Source organism: Euprymna scolopes, chromosome 36 (assembly GCF_053919585.1).
Source record: "Euprymna scolopes isolate OS-2025 chromosome 36, ASM5391958v1, whole genome shotgun sequence".
Taxonomy (NCBI): domain Eukaryota; kingdom Metazoa; phylum Mollusca; class Cephalopoda; order Sepiida; family Sepiolidae; genus Euprymna; species Euprymna scolopes.
In genome coordinates, this window is record NC_136517.1 from 77002356 (window position 1) to 77018988 (window position 16633).

The window sequence follows — 16633 nt, forward strand, 5'->3', positions numbered from 1 at the left end:
GGACGGAATATACTTTTCTTATATATTTTTTTTTTAGATCTTTCCTGTTTTTCTTTATTTTTTTTTTAGAAAGTATTGTCGACTAGTAAAGTACATTTTTTAGTATAGCTCTCCTTTTTACCAACTCACGACTCGCTTCCAAGCGGAACCATCTTTTTTAAGTAGACCTTCATAGTTTGCTGGAAGAAAAAAAAAGAGAAAAATATTAATTGAATGCGGTAACAGATTTCTTACTGGATGAAAACAGCATATCCTGCCTTGATAAAGTACCAAATAGACTTCGTGGCTTAGTGGGGGTGCCCTTTTCTCTTCCATGCAACCTTTCTCCCACAGAAGAGACGTTGCGAGCCTGTCTTTATTTCATCGTTTTTTCCATGGCAAGTGCTCGTCCGAACTTCAGTCTCTGGTCCCCCCCTCGCCAATCTTTCACGATAAACACCCATCTAGCTAAAACCACTGTCAGATATTTTCCCCACTCTTTATCTATGCCTAAACCAAAACGTAGATTCCATGAACAAAGGGACTTTCTGAGAAGTGCACGCCTGTGTGTGACGTAATCCCCCATTGGGGAGCTTTATAACTATGCTGAGATAGCTAATCATTCCCGGGTGACGCCAGATAATCCGAGGATTTAAAATGGAAAAAATAAATATATATTTTTTATTTCATGTCAAAATAGATATTGTTTGAAACCAGAGAAATATATTTTTGCAGCTAAAAGTTGATGACAGGAACTTGAAACATAACATTGTCTGGCCTTGGTGAACTCAAAGTCGGATGTCACAACTGACATCTGACCTTAGCGAGTCGTGAGAATTAGTAATTCAAATCCCAGGTTTGGGAATCGCATACACGAAAAAAAAAAACTGAAGCTTTTCGATTTCGTGGCGAAATCTTATTGGCTGGGAAATTTTCGACCTCATCCACACACCTCACTATATAGAGGACTGTCGTGCGAAAATTAGTCAGATGAGATCCGTTTAGAACGGAGATCAGAAGAGAAGAACAGACCGTATAGAGACATGACCCCTCTACCTCCTTGGTGGATACCCGTCTGTCGCTGTCTGTGAAGAGATTGAGACTCTGAAAAACTTACTAAGAACTGAATGATATTTGTAAAAACATTTGTACATAAGTTTGAAAATTAACTCTGTAGACTAGAGTACACGAGTCTGTTTTTCTTCCTGCCTGCGGCTTCGATATTCGCTTTCAGCATACAGGATTTCAATGTAACAACCCTCAGAGAAGACTAGACGACACGAGCCGAGATTTTCAGATAAATAAGGGGTTCTAATCACCTTCTTCACAAGGAGGGGTTACATGTGGAATTCCTTTCCGTTTGCCTGTTTCTCACCTGACTACAACTTGGATGTCTTCAAGTCCAACATAAACAAATTCCTGATTAATCGTCTCCTTAAGTAAGACACTTTATCAAATCTCCAATACCAACTATTACTACGATAGTATCCCCTTGATTATTGTACTCGCAATAACCCTTATCCCCGAGTGGCTTCCGAGCCTTGATAAGTGGTGACCCACATGTAAAAAAAAAAAAATAGGGATGTGTTTCATACCGGTTTGAGGATTTTACTTTTAAAAGTTTAGTATTTGCTGGAAGTATATTCTAGCAGAATACCCGGCAACGCCCAAGATTGGATAAGGTAGGTGAAAACATATACCAGCAGAATACCCAGCATCATTTGGGTTTGAATGAGATAGGTGGAAACATATTCTAGCAGAATACCTGGTGTCGCCTAGGATTGAATGAGATAGGTTGAAATATATACTAGATAAATACCCAGAGTCACCCGGGATTAAATGAGGAAAACACATACTAGCAGAATACCCGGAATTAATAAGATAGATGGAAATATATACCAGCAGAAAACCTAGCCTCGCCTGAAATTGAATGATGAGATAAATGGAAATATATATTAGCAGAATATTCGGCGTCGCCCGGGAGTTAATTTTATAGATACAAGCAGAATATCCGGCGTTACCCAGGATTGTATGTTTACTAGCAGAATATATGCTAGCAGAATACCCGGCGTTCCCCGAAATTGAAATATATACTAGCAAAATACCTGGCGTTGTCCAGGATTAAATGAGATAGGTGGAAATAAATACTAGCAGAATACCCCACGTCCCCCTGGGATTGAATGTGAGGGATTAAAATATATACTAACAGAATACCTGGCGTGGCTTGGGATTAAATGAGATAGGTCGAAATATATACTAGCAGAATACCTAGTGTCGATCGGGAATTAATTAGATAGGTGGAAATATATACTATAAGAGTACTTGGCGTCGCCCAGGACTGGAAGAGATTGATACTAGCAAATTAACTGGGAATGTAATGACATTATTGGAAATATGTACTAGCAGAATACCCGGCGTCGCCCGTGATTGAATGAGATAGAGGGAATATATATACTAGCAGAATACCCAGCGTCCCTCAGAATTGTATGAGATAGGTGGAAATGTTTACTAGCAGAATACCCGGCGTCGCCCTTGATTTAATGAGATAGGGAAAATATATAGTATCAGATTATCCGGAATCGCCTGGGATTGAATGGGATAGGTGGAAATATATACTGGTAGAATACCCGGCGTCGTCCTGGATTAAATGACATTGCTGGAAATATATACTAGCAGAATATCCGGCGTCGCCTGGGAATAATGAGATAGGTTTAAATATATTCATGCAAAATACCCGGCGTCGCCTGGGATTAAATGAGATAGGTTGAAATATATATATATACTAGCAGAATACCTGGCGTCACCTGGGATTGAATGAGATAGCAAGAAATATATACTAGGAGAATACCCGGCGTCGCCCGGGAATAAATGAAATAGGTTGAAATATATGCTAGTAAAATACCCGCCATCGATCGAGATTGAATGCGATAGGGGGAAATGTATACTAGCAGAATATCCGGCATCATCCAGGGCTGAATTACATTGCTGGAAATATATACTAGCAGAATACCTGACGTCGCTCGGTATTGAGTGCCATTGCTGGAAATATATACTAGCAGAATAACCGGTGACACCCGGAATAGAATGAGATAGGTGGAAATATATACTAGCAGAATACCTGACATCGCCTGTGATTGAATGAGATATGTAGAAATATATACTAGCAGAAGACTCGGCATCGCCTGGGAAATATGGGTCATACATTACCTGTTCTTGCGAAGGTAAAATTATTTCATATGCGTGCTGTATTTTTTTTTTTCTTGGGAAGATACAATTATTTCATACTAGTGTAATGCCCGTCTTAGGCAGGCAAATATTCCTTTGAGCGAAATAGCAAATGATGGATAGACATTAAAAAATCCTGCTTGTTTCAAGTAAATTCAGAAAATTTTCTTTCGGTCCAAAATATAACTTGTTATTTTAAGCTAGTGTATGCGCAGACGACGTGCGCACAGATGCATTTACACATTTTGTATTTTGTAAACTACAAATTGTATCAGTCATCACGACCAGCGACCTATGACCATTTGTTATTTTAGTTAGATGTGTAGTTGTGTGCTGACCATCGCTTGATTAGTAGTTGAAAGAGTTGTAAGATATTGTCGACCATGTATGGACTTGTTGCTACATTTCGGCTGTTACATCTGCTACCAGTCTTTCACTCATAGACAGGGTTCAAAAGAAAGTCGCCAACCTAATAGGTCCCGCTAGGCTTCAACCTCTGTTCCATCGATTAAATTTTACATCTCTCTGCCTGTTTTACAAGTATTTTTTTTTACATGGGTGATCACCTCTTATCAAGGCCCGTAAGCCACTCGGGGATAAGGGTTATTGGGTGTACACTAATCAATGAGATAATATCGTAGTAATAGTTGGTATTGGAGATTTGATAAAGTGTCTTACTTAAGTGGGGGCGATTAATCAGGAATTTGTTTATGTTGGACTTGAAGCCATCCAAGTTGTAGTCAGGTGGGAAACAGGCAGACGGAAGAGTATTCCACAGGCATGCACTTCTCAGAAAGAAGCTTTGTTCATGGAATCTACATTTTGATTTAGGCACAGATAAAGAGTGAGGGAAATTACTGACAGTGGTTTTAGCTAGACGGGTGTATTTTAATGGTAAGTGCACCCCTTTAGGTAAATACACCCGCCAAACCTAACAAGCAGCAAAATCCCACCCCACACAGTAGATATATTTAGATGCCAGAAAGCCTTCTACTCTAATCGTTTCTTTCCTTGAACTACTAGACTTTGAAATTCCCTTCCGAGTCCTTGCTTCTTTTACTGTACTGACATGCAGAAGTTCAAGTGTAATGTAAATAAACATCTTACTGCTTCACTCTTTACATAATATACCTGAAATTTGTCCCAGATAGTAGCCTCCCATACACATCAAAGGTGCACTGTGCCTTGTTTGGGATAAAAATGTTATAAAAATATAAGATTGAATTGGCTTACCTCCCCAGTTGTGTTGTACATACTGTGTTTTCGGGTTGTTGGCACCGATTGTGTGTTGATTCTCCCATGGCACGACGATATTTTTTATACAGGTGGGCGGCTGGCAGCTGAGAATTTTGTCGATCGTTTGATTCGGTTCGGCTGACATCCATGTAACACCATCTTGACTTGTCATGTATGACGTTCTGTCGTTTGAGATGCCGTAGTAACGGTCCTTGTCGGACGTGCTTCCAGCCTCGTAAGCATTCACGGTTGCTAATCGCCCGTCAAGAGCTAGAATGGATGGGAAATTTCGGATCACTTGAGAACCAGTATATAACGCATAGACATCTGCTAAAACATGTTTTTGGATATTTGTTCAGAGTTTACTTCCGATGAGAAGTATCCTCATGTCAGAGCCTCTGACAAACTCCTTTACAGAAATACCTCAAACATGCGAGAAAAATATTTAGTAGGCATTCAAGTTCTCTCTTGCATCTATCTATCTATCTATCTATCTATCTATCTATATATATATATATATATATATATATATATATATATATATATATATATATATATATATATATGCGCTCTACCTACTATGGACCATCTTAATTTATATTCCATTTTATTTTTCTTTAATTCCTTAACCAATACTGCTAATGTGGTTGAGTTTTTCTTGGGTTTTTTTCTTGGTTATTGCTATTGGTTCTGTTGCTATCTTTATTATTGTGATTGTCTATTATTGTTATCATCTCTTCTCTTGTTTTCATTTTTATCTGCATTGTTATTTTCGTTATTACTATTGGTTTTGTTGCTATCTTCATTATGTGATTTTCTATTATTATTATCATCTCTTCTATTGTTTTCATTTTTATCTGCATTGTTATTTTCGTTATTACTATTGGTTTTGTTGCTATCTTCATTATGTGATTGTCTATTGTTATTATCATCTCTTCTATTGTTTTCATTTTTATCTGCATTGTTATTTTCGTTATTACTATTGGTTTTGTTGCTATCTTCATTATGTGATTGTCTATTGTTATTATCATCTCTTCTATTGTTTTCATTTTTATCTGCATTGTTGTTTTCGTTATTACTATTGGTTTTGTTGCTATCTTCATTATGTGATTGTCTATTGTTATTATCATCTCTTCTATTGTTTTCATTTTTATCTGCATTGTTATTTTCGTTATTACTATTGGTTTTGTTGCTATCTTCATTATGTGATTGTCTATTGTTATTATCATCTCTTCTATTGTTTTCATTTTTATCTGCATTGTTATTTTCGTTATTACTATTGGTTTTGTTGCTATCTTCATTATGTGATTGTCTATTGTTATTATCATCTCTTCTATTGTTTTCATTTTTATCTGCATTGTTGTTGTTTTCGTTACTTGTAGTGTTATTTTCTTCCCCGGTGTCTTGTTTAAACGATGTTAGGTGATCACGATATCTGTCCTTAAAGAAAATTCAGGTGCTCCCGAGATATACTTTAGTTTCATTACTTGTTATAACTTCACATTTGTATACCATTGTGGAGGTTAAACAGTTCCCCCTCCTAGTGGACATTCAGTAGGGTTCCGGCAGTTACATTCTTTTTCGTTGTTAGATTAATTTTCAGTCTTATCTGTATTTTTCATAAATTTGTTTAATTTTGTGTTGTTGGAGCCAATTATGGTATTTGTTAAGTGAGCAGATGTTGAGAAGGATAGCTTGACAGTGTTTTAATTAATTATCTTTGTTTACTACCTTGCGGGAAATATTTTGTCTATAATTTGGTCAAATTCCTTCGGAATGTTATTTTAATGTGGTCACTGAACGGTGGATTAAACCACGTTGGGATTTTCCTTCTATTTTTTTTTTTTTACATTTCTTTCGGTTTTATTATGGTCTAGCTTTTCATGATTCTTTTTAGTCTTTATTGTATGTTCTATTTTTTCGTTGGTTTTTGCTCTTTTTTTTTGCTTTTTTATGTTTCATCATCGACATGTTGTAAGATATTACATTTGCGTTGTTTGTTGTTCTTTCTATATTGTTATATATATATATATATTTATATTATATTATATTGTTGTTATAATTTTGACTCTCCTTAACAAATTTGATTTGATTCATTACTGACCATCTGATTATATGATAGAGCTTACTTTTAAGGACCTTAGCGATGACGTCATTTCTCAGTTCGCAGCCTTAATGACATCTATTACGAAGGTCTTGTCTCTATCCAAGAAAAGGGGGTACTTAAATATAGATATTAGAGCAATGAGACCTGAAAATAAAACTCTACTCACGATACCAGGATGTTCCATCTTGTGAATAATAACAGCCCATCTGTAAATCCCTGCACATAGAAAAAACAAAAATGATTTAAGCCAGATGAATTTTTCGAGTTGAAAAGAATTGAAATTCATTGGCATACGTTTTATCGTTATTTTATGACTACCGCCTACTTTTATGTTTACTTAATGGCGCCCATTTTTCTTTACATAGAAGTCCCCACTTATGAAGGCCAAAAGTCCATTCAAGGATAAGGATTAATGAGTGTACAGTAGTCAAAGGGACAATATCATAGTAATCGTTAGTAGTGGAAATTCGGTAAATTGGATTACTTAAGGGGAACGGCTCATCAAGAATTTGTTTGCATTGGACTTGAAGACGACCAGAAGGTAGTCAGCGTGAGAGCAGGCAAACGCAAGGGTTCTAAATGTGTGCAATTCTAAGAAATAAACTTTTTGTTCTACTCTGAAACGCCTATAATTTTATGAATTAAAATTGTCATATATTATTTTTTATTATAAGAGTAGCTCAAAACATTTTATTTGATTCAAAAGTTGAAGAGCTACAGACACGGGAGTAATACAATTAAAACGAACGACCTTCTCTGCTCCAAAATATATTTTTCTACACAGTTGCCACCATTCACAATGCACTTTTGCCAGGAGTTCAATGACGCAGATCTGCTTTTAATATATATATATATATATATATATATATATATATATATATATATATATATATATATATATATATATATATACATATATATATATATATACATATATATATATATATATACATATATATATATATACATATATATATATATATATATATATATGTATATATATATATATTGTTTTTAATATAATGGGCGGAAGTCTCTCGAGAGCTCTTTCAGCTATCATCTCATCAGGAGAAAATCGATAGCGTAAAAATAATAATACTATGTCGATAGTAAAGAGTTCTGATGGGGAACTATTGAATGTGCCAAAAATTACGGGGACACAAGTCTATTAACATTTAAAAAACGATTAAAATAGTAGCACAATGAGAGAAAAAAAACGAGAGAAAAGATTCAAAGTTCCCCAAAGAGAAACAATGCGTTAGATGTTTCTTTCTGCCGACACAAAGAAGGTTTCCGCACCGCAATAGAGACGGACTCTTTGGGCATGATTAAAAAATCTGATTATTGGGAGAGAAACTGAAATTAGCTTATTAATTTGCATTACGCCATTAAGAGTTCTAAGTGAAGTGAATGATTTTGTGCTACTGTCAAGAATTGGAAATGTCAACTAAATTAAAGGAATAAATTATAAGATGGTCAACATCATGAAATTTGGAATGCAGACTTTTGTCATTCATTCAGTATATGCTCTGTACATACATTGAGCTTCTTAAATAAGGATTGGTATATATAAAAAGGAAATATAAGTGAATAAAGAATATTTCCACAGATTATGTATATATATATATATATATATATATATATATATATATATATATATATATATATATATATATAACGAAAAACGAATTACCATTAGCATATAAGCGACGCTCTTTGTGTAAACAAATCGAGCGGAGGTATTTCGGACGATGTTAAAACATCGTTAAACTCACTACTCGTTCAAGCAGCCGCCAATAGCGTAATGGTTAGGAGCCTTGTCTGCCGTACAAACGGTCGGGTTTCAATCCTGGCTTGAGGTAGTTGCCTGTCTAGCCGCACTGATGAGCTGTGAAACAGCGAAACAGTACTGTATGTGGATGACTATATATATATATATATATATATATATAGCATCTCATAGATATTTTATTACTACTTATTTCAATCGTTAATCAAACATCTCATAATTTTATTTAGCTTTAAACGTTTAATCACCTGTTTTAAATGCAGTGTTTTGCTTTTAAACGTGTATTACCTGCTTTAAACACAACTAATCTAATGAAAGAAGTAAGGGATTAATAATCTCAACCGATGAATGTAAATATTGAATAGTATTTGTATATAATGTATAGGGCTTTTCCCTTTTTTGTTTTATTTTACTTCAGTTGAAGTTCTCAGAAATCAAGGGACCCATTACCTGGGGCTAACACTTGAACTCTATATGAGATACATAGATTTTTTTTTTTTACACAGTGATCACCACTTATCAAAGCCCGGAAGCCACTCAGGGATAAGGGTTATTGCAAGTACATTACATTAGTGTGGAGATTTGATTGAAGTGTTTACTTAAAGGGGCGGTTCATTAGGAATTTGTTAACATTGGACTTGAAGACATCCAAGTTGTAGTCCAGTGAGAAGCAGGTAGACGGAACAGAGTTACACAGGCGTGCAGTTCTAAGAAAGAAGCTTTGTTCATGGAATCCGCGTTTTGATTTAGGCACAGATAAAGAGTGGGGGAAATTTTTCACAGTGGTATATAGATATTCGAATGATCCATTTAAGTTCTTTATTTCTCAAACACTGAGTTAATAAAAAAGTTGAGAACATAATTTTCCTCTCCCCAATTAACCATTTCCTTATATTGTATTATATCTTTTATTTTGGTCTCTTGGTCTTACTGAATTCCAGGACAAGAATTTATCTAGTCTGGTCGAGTATCCATATATATATATATATATATATATATATATATATATATATATATATATATATATATATATATATATATATTAATATATATGTATCTATTAATATATATATATATATATTAATATATATGTATCTATTAATATATATATATATATTGATATCTATATATATATTAATATCTATATATATTAAAATATATATGTGTATATTGATATATATAAATATATATTAATATATATATATATATATATATATATATATATATATGAGAGAGATTCACACGTATATACATACGCGAAAGAAACTAGAAAACTGAAGATGGCAGAGATGTTGCTGTATGTATTAATATATATATATTAATATATATATATTAATATCTATATATATATTAATATCTATATATATTAATATATATATAGATATTAAAATATATATGTGTACATTAATATATATATATTAATATATATATATTAATATATATATATTAATATATATATATTAATATATATATATATATTAATATATATATTAATATATATATATATTAATATATATATATTAATATATATATATATATATATATATATATATATACATATATATATATGAGAAAGAGTGAGAGAGATTCACACGTATATACATACATACGCGAAAGAAACTAGAAAACTGAAGATGACAGAGATGTTGCTGTTGGGGGAGCGAACGGGCATGTGGAGGAAATTCCTTCACCTCTTCTCCCTAATTGACTTGTCGCAATAAATTTGATCGTCTAAAATAGTAGCAATTTAACAAACACCACAGATCTTTATACACATTTCTTTTTATTGACAGCATTCATCTTTTTGTTAACTTAATATTTTATGTAGTAAGTAGATGTTCAATATTTAACGCACCACTTACTTTTTGGGATCGGCATCGCAAAGGTAGACACCGTCGGCGGTCGAGAGAAACCCGCGATTATACCAGCCTGTAAAAAAGAAACAAACCTTTTAACAATACTATGTACGAAAATGTTGAATATAATTCGATATCTAAATACTAATTTACTTGTCTGTACGTGACGTGTCACAAAAACCATCATCATCGTAAATATTAATTTATGAGAAATTAATTACCCTCCCTTTATAGTCGCTCTTTATTAGTGAAAAACCGTTAAAACCATTTTCTCTCCAAAAATTAAAAAGAACATGACCGTCTGTTTACGGTTTAAAATTTTCTATTTTATTCTGTAATAAGAAAGTAATGTTTAGAGGAGACTGTAATTTTTTTTTTTATCACAGTTTCTTTTTGAAATTAAAAAAAAAATGTGCAAGTGAATTGACATCTGTTCCTTTTTAATTTATATAAAAAAAATTATTCAGGAAATAAATGCGTTGTGTTTTGAATTTTCATTGAAAACATCAAAACTTTTTAAATCAATGTATAGTAAAGTGTAGGTGCTGATATATCACCCTGCTTCACACCATTGTCAACTGTGATGGGGTCTGAGAGACGTCCATTGAAGTTTAGACGAGCCTTCATATTAGTGTGGAGCTCCCTGAGTAACCGTAGAAATTGAGGTTGGCATCCCAACTTTCCCAGAATTGTCCGCAGGGCATTTCTGTTCACCGTATCAAATGCCTTGCTCAGATCAACAAAAACCTGATAAAGCGGAATACAGCGTTCAGTACATTTCTTCCGCAACTGCTCTTAGCGAATCTTAAAAACGCCCGTTTCCCGTTGTTGCATAGGAGTATATATTGGAGGATACATTAACGGGGACTCAGAACAGATGACGACGATAATGAGGGAGACATTTATAAAAACTGAGATAATTCTTGGTAACAAATATTAGAAGAGGGGAGACATTACTTGTGATGGAGGAGGCACATAACTTGTAAGGAGTTACAAAGTTCGTTACAAGATGATGATAAACGCATTTACCTTTGGCGACACGAGACAAACTGTTACAAACATAACTTAAACTGTTTCTTTATTCTTCAATCGGCCGATTGATGATGTCAGGAATTCAAACTTTAATTTACGTGGTCTATTTTCCTCCCTTCGCCGTGTGTGATCTACTCTAAATATCTGATCCTCATCCACTCTGCCTTTCAACTCCTTTAACTTCGAACTCTTAATTCCTATATTGATAAATCTCCTTGTTTATGACGTCAGAAGTGTGTTTTCAAACGTGACTACTTTCACGTGGATTCACAAATGTTTGTCCAAACACACTTTTGGCAAACAAAAGAATCCTCAATTCTTATTCTAACCAATTTTTAAACAATATATTTTAACTCGCATTGTGAATTCATTTAACTGGCGTATATAATATCCAGATTTCTAAAAGAATGTACAATCGACTCTTTTTCCGACATAAACAATATTTAACTATTTCTAATAGAATTAACAATAGACTTAGTTTCTAACATCCCATTTTCCATCATCTTTAACACTTGCTGACAAGGTTCGATTCTAGCCTAATCCTAATATCATTTTCACTTATCTGGTATGTCTTACTTGCATGAAAAGGGGGCAGCCATTTTATGTAACATCGTGACCTACACTGTACATACATACATACATACATACATACATACATACATACATACATACATACATACATACATACATGTCTGTCTATCTATCTATATATATGTATTTTTCCATCCGGGAATTTAAACTGTATTCTTTATTTTTATTTTTGTATTTTTTTATTCAAAGCTTCTTTAGACTATATATATATCAAAAATTTATATATATATATATATAAAATGATAATTAATAAAAACCTGGAGAAAGTGCTCAATACTATTGCAGAACAAATATATATTTTATTATTGTTTTATCTGCTTAGTTACACATGTTTCGGTTACTGAATCGTATCAACAATCAAATAACTTCGTCAGACTTTACACTTTTGTAAAGTCTAATGAAGTTACTAGATCGTTGATACGATTCGGTATTCGAAACATGTGTAACTAAGCAGATAAAACCGTAATATATATATATAGAGAGAGAGAGAGATAGATAGATAGAGAGAGAGAGAGAGAGAGAGAGAGAGAGTGTGTGTGTGTGTGTGTGTGTGTGTGTGTGTGTGTGTGTGTGTGTGTGTGTGATAGCAATTGAAAGCTACAAACCTTTCGGATCATTCCTTGTCGGCGCACTGGCACAAACATCTAAAGAATAAAATATCAAATATATTTTCAAAATAATACAATCATTATTTGGATTTAATAAAATAATGTAACCGTACATAAATAAACTGTCGAGCACATGTCTTCAATTTTTATTCTTCATATGATTTTCTTGTCCGACCTTGAAGCCATTGAAGACCGATTCGACATCATCGTGATAATCGGTGGGCGGGAGATCCGGTGAATATGGCGGATGGGGCAGAGTATCGTAGCCCAGTTCATTCAGCTTCTGCAGGATCAGTGGGGCAACATGCGGGCGAGCGTTGTCATGGAGGAGAAGTGGGTCCTTCATGTTGACCAATCTCGTGCACATACGTTTGAGCTTCTGGTGCATTTCGTCAATTTGTCGGCAGGACTTCTCTGCTGTAATTGTTTCGCCCGGATTCAAGAAGCTGTGATGGATGAGGCCGACCACAGACCACCAAACAGTCATCATAACCTTTTTTTGTGTGTTCCATAGTGGGGTATCCTTCATAAACAAACTGTCGAGCAGATGCTTTCTATTTTCATTCTTCACATGATTTTCTGCAGCCTCTCTGGTCCGACCTTGCTTACTCGACCTTTCATTCCGACCTTACGCACTTTTCTCACTCCTACCACTACTTGCATCCTATTCTTTCCCCGCCTTAAATCTTCTCTTCAACTTTTAACTTCTTACATAGTTTACAAACCCACCCCCTACATACAATTTCCTCTTACCATTCTCTCTTCATCTTACATCATCTCCCATCGATGAATTATTTTTCTCACTTTGCTGCATACAACGCTTTGTTATCTGTTTACCCTCCTTGGCCCTAATTGAAATGAAGACCCCTCCCTCCCGCCTATCGTGAGAAAGCCCTCTGTTTCGACAAGCTTCTGGTATAACATATTACAACACAGTTTTGACGACCAAACATGGACAAACCGTTCGCAAATAGTCTTTCTACACAAATGCGTACTTGTGCATTTGTAGGGTTTGCGATCAAGTCTTTTTTTTTACATGCGTGCGCGGTCGGTGGTCTTCTCTTTTATATCGTTGCTTTTCCATTTGTGGTTGTTAATCAGCTAGTTGTTGTGATCTTCTGTTAATTAAAGACGAATCTACTTATGTATGGAAACAATGGAGACTGTTGAGGTTTCCAAGGTTTTATTGGAGAGAAGTTTGTTTACGAACGGGGAAAGAATAATTAGGAGACTAAACGTAATTAGTTCTAAAAGAAATGCTTAGATGAACTCCCTCTCATTTGTTCTTCTACTTGGAGATTTAGAGACGCGGACAATATCGTCGAGGTTACATTCGTTTAGATTATGTTTGCATCTTAAAACGCGTGTCGCCTGTCATTTTCCGGCTCCGACTGTCTAGAACCTCTAATTCATTCCTCAAACACGTGATCTAATGTCTCTGTAATATCATTCATCGCCTGCTTTCTATCGCGTTTTGTATAAGGAGCTAACCCTTCCCCCTTTTTCGCCTCACTTACGTTAGCTGTGCTAAGTCTATTTTCTTTTTGCCGCAAAGTTATCCTGACATATATTCTATGAAACCTGCCGAAATTCATACTAGTTAATATATATCTACTTATTTGCGTAAGGTGCCAATATATAAGACCGGAACTGACCTTCACTCCAGATCTGAAATGAAGTCTTACATCAAATCCATTTCGCTAGAAAAAAAAGTTGGATCATCCTAACACCGCAGAAGGTATATCACTTCTGATATGAACGTCTGGACGAACAAAGATTTACCTGTGACGTCATTTGTTGTGTTGCAGCCATAGAAGACGAGCTTCATGGAGAGGTGAGCGTCTGGATTACTCGTGTGCTCCACCACATAGAACCGCACGTATCTGGCGGCCCGTGTTCGCGTCACAGTGTTGTACAGTAAGACCGTATTGTGTCCTGCGTTGATTTTGATCTGAAATATTGGATAACGGCAGCCGTTTATTCGCCTCAGCGTATTAATTTCAATAACATATAATGAAAAAACTCGAAATTCACAAAAATCTCTTTGAGGATAAATTACACAGTATATCAAAAAATGAAAGGCAACGGAGAAAACATGCGTTCTAAAAATGCACCCATGTTATTATTAAAGTTAATACTACTAATATTTCTATTATTACTGATACTACTACTACTATTAATAATAATAAAGAAATGTATTCGTGTCTCAAAAGTGATAGATCTTATTTCCTTTCTTTTTTTATTATCAGTTAGCCTCCTCTTTTTGCTCATAATGAATAAATTAACATATCTGTTACTATTGAAGTTAGACAGGCACGTATACGTTCACTTTTAATGAAATTAATGAAAAAGAGAAAGAAAAAAAAAACAAATTCAACACAAGAAGAAATCATCAAGAACATAATAGTTACTGGTTTCGTCCAGATGACTTTTTATGAAGATGTTCGTTGATCTAAACGAGACCCGTAAGTCTCTCAATTTTGATAATTTCTTCCTGTGTTTAATTTGTTGCATTTTTTCCTCTTGCCTTTTAAATAGTATTAATTTTTTAAAAAAAATGTTTATCTTTAAAAAATAATGAATTATCACTACTGGCTCAATATGTTCTGGTTGCTAATAAAACTTGCGTTACCTTATCGCCTGGCACCCAGCTGATACCGTCATCACTGTAGGCAAGGTTAAAGAGCAACACATCGCCTTCGGATTGAATCTGGCGCATAATGGACACCCGTTCAACCCGGACTTTGTTGCCGAAGTATATCTGAAGGTATCGCTTCGAAGAGAATTCACCGCCGCGAATAAAAGGTTCGAACACTGAAAAAATAAAGTTTTTTATTAGATATTACTGAGAAATAAATGTACACTCATAAAACAGTGAAACGTACATACGAAACTGACCATGCTTATCTGAACTTTAGTATGTATATATATATATATATATATATATATATATATATATATATATATATATATATGTAGTAGACCCCTGGATACGGTTTTTCAGTTAACGATGTGGAATACGATGTTTTTCGGCACCCTGGTTAACGTTACTTGCCTCGCTTAACGATGTTATTTATAATGTAATTTGATTATATATATATGTGTATTATATACTGTACTGTATTTTGTTACTAATTTTTAATGCCGTATCCCAGGGTTCTACTATATATATATATATATATATATATATATATATATATATATATATATATATATATATATATATACATATGTGTATATATATATACATATATATATACATATATATATATATATACATATATATATATATATATATATATATATATATATATATATATATATATATTGGTTTGTTAGTTTTTGAAAAACTAAAAAAAAACACCGCACCGATTGCTTCAACATTTTGGTATAGTATTTTCAGTGTACGCATGCGTGTTTTTATATATTTCTTTTTAATTATAACATTATACTTAATTTTTATTTAATAAATTAGCTGGTTTTATTTGTAACGATCTGGCCATTTTTTTTTTATTTGGGGGAAATACCAGCATCACCGCCAGCCGTCACGTGACATCACTAAAAGGAACTTTTCGTCTCGCTTCATAATGTGTTTACAATATGGGTAAATTTTTAATGGGTAACATTTAATAACGTGATTATTGAAAATGTAATCATGTGATTTAAATTTAATTTAAATTAACCACATGTGGTCGCGTTTCTGTCAAGTAATCATCGAAAATATGTAAAAAAAATACCAAATTGACTTTTTTTTCGTTTAAAATTAAATTATTTCGTTTTTGTTAATACAATTTTATTTTTATAAATAAACATAAATAAAGTACGATTACTGAATGCTATTCTTTCGATCACATTCGTTTTTTAGGGGTACAATAAAAAAAAAACGATCAAAACGGAACGAAATTTAAATTTCCGTTCCATTTTTACAACAACCCATACTCCGCAAACTTTACCTTAGGGTATGGGCTGTTTTAGTGTTGTAGATCAAGATCTCCTTACGTTGTATTAGAAACTGAGCGACCCCTAAAAGTCTGGTGTCAAATCAATAATAATCTGCTTAAAATATTGAAAAAAAAAAAGGTGGATGTTAGCGAGATTGCCCACCTTCAAAATTCCACAAGTTTCACTTTTTTAAAAACTTTTTCTGTTAATATTAGCGATTACATACTTAAGTTTTAGACTATAAAAAGGGGTTTGTATTACTGTACAC

At 33.8% G+C, this 16633-nt stretch overlaps 1 protein-coding gene across 1 annotated transcript in view; it reads right to left on the minus strand.

Annotated features, from left to right (window-relative positions):
* Positions 1-16633, minus strand: part of LOC145260618 (uncharacterized) — a 204443-nt gene that overhangs the window by 129 nt on the left and 187681 nt on the right. Inside the window, exons 23-29 of the mRNA XM_080118930.1 lie at positions 15056-15237; positions 14206-14374; positions 12421-12459; positions 10199-10265; positions 6714-6763; positions 4438-4710; positions 1-179 (exon numbers count right to left, since the gene is read on the minus strand). The exon at positions 1-179 is cut by the window's left edge and continues 129 nt beyond it. Of these exons, the coding sequence (XP_079975056.1) occupies positions 118-179; positions 4438-4710; positions 6714-6763; positions 10199-10265; positions 12421-12459; positions 14206-14374; positions 15056-15237 (842 nt within the window). The 3' untranslated portion in view covers positions 1-117. The remainder of the gene's footprint in view (positions 180-4437; positions 4711-6713; positions 6764-10198; positions 10266-12420; positions 12460-14205; positions 14375-15055; positions 15238-16633) is intronic.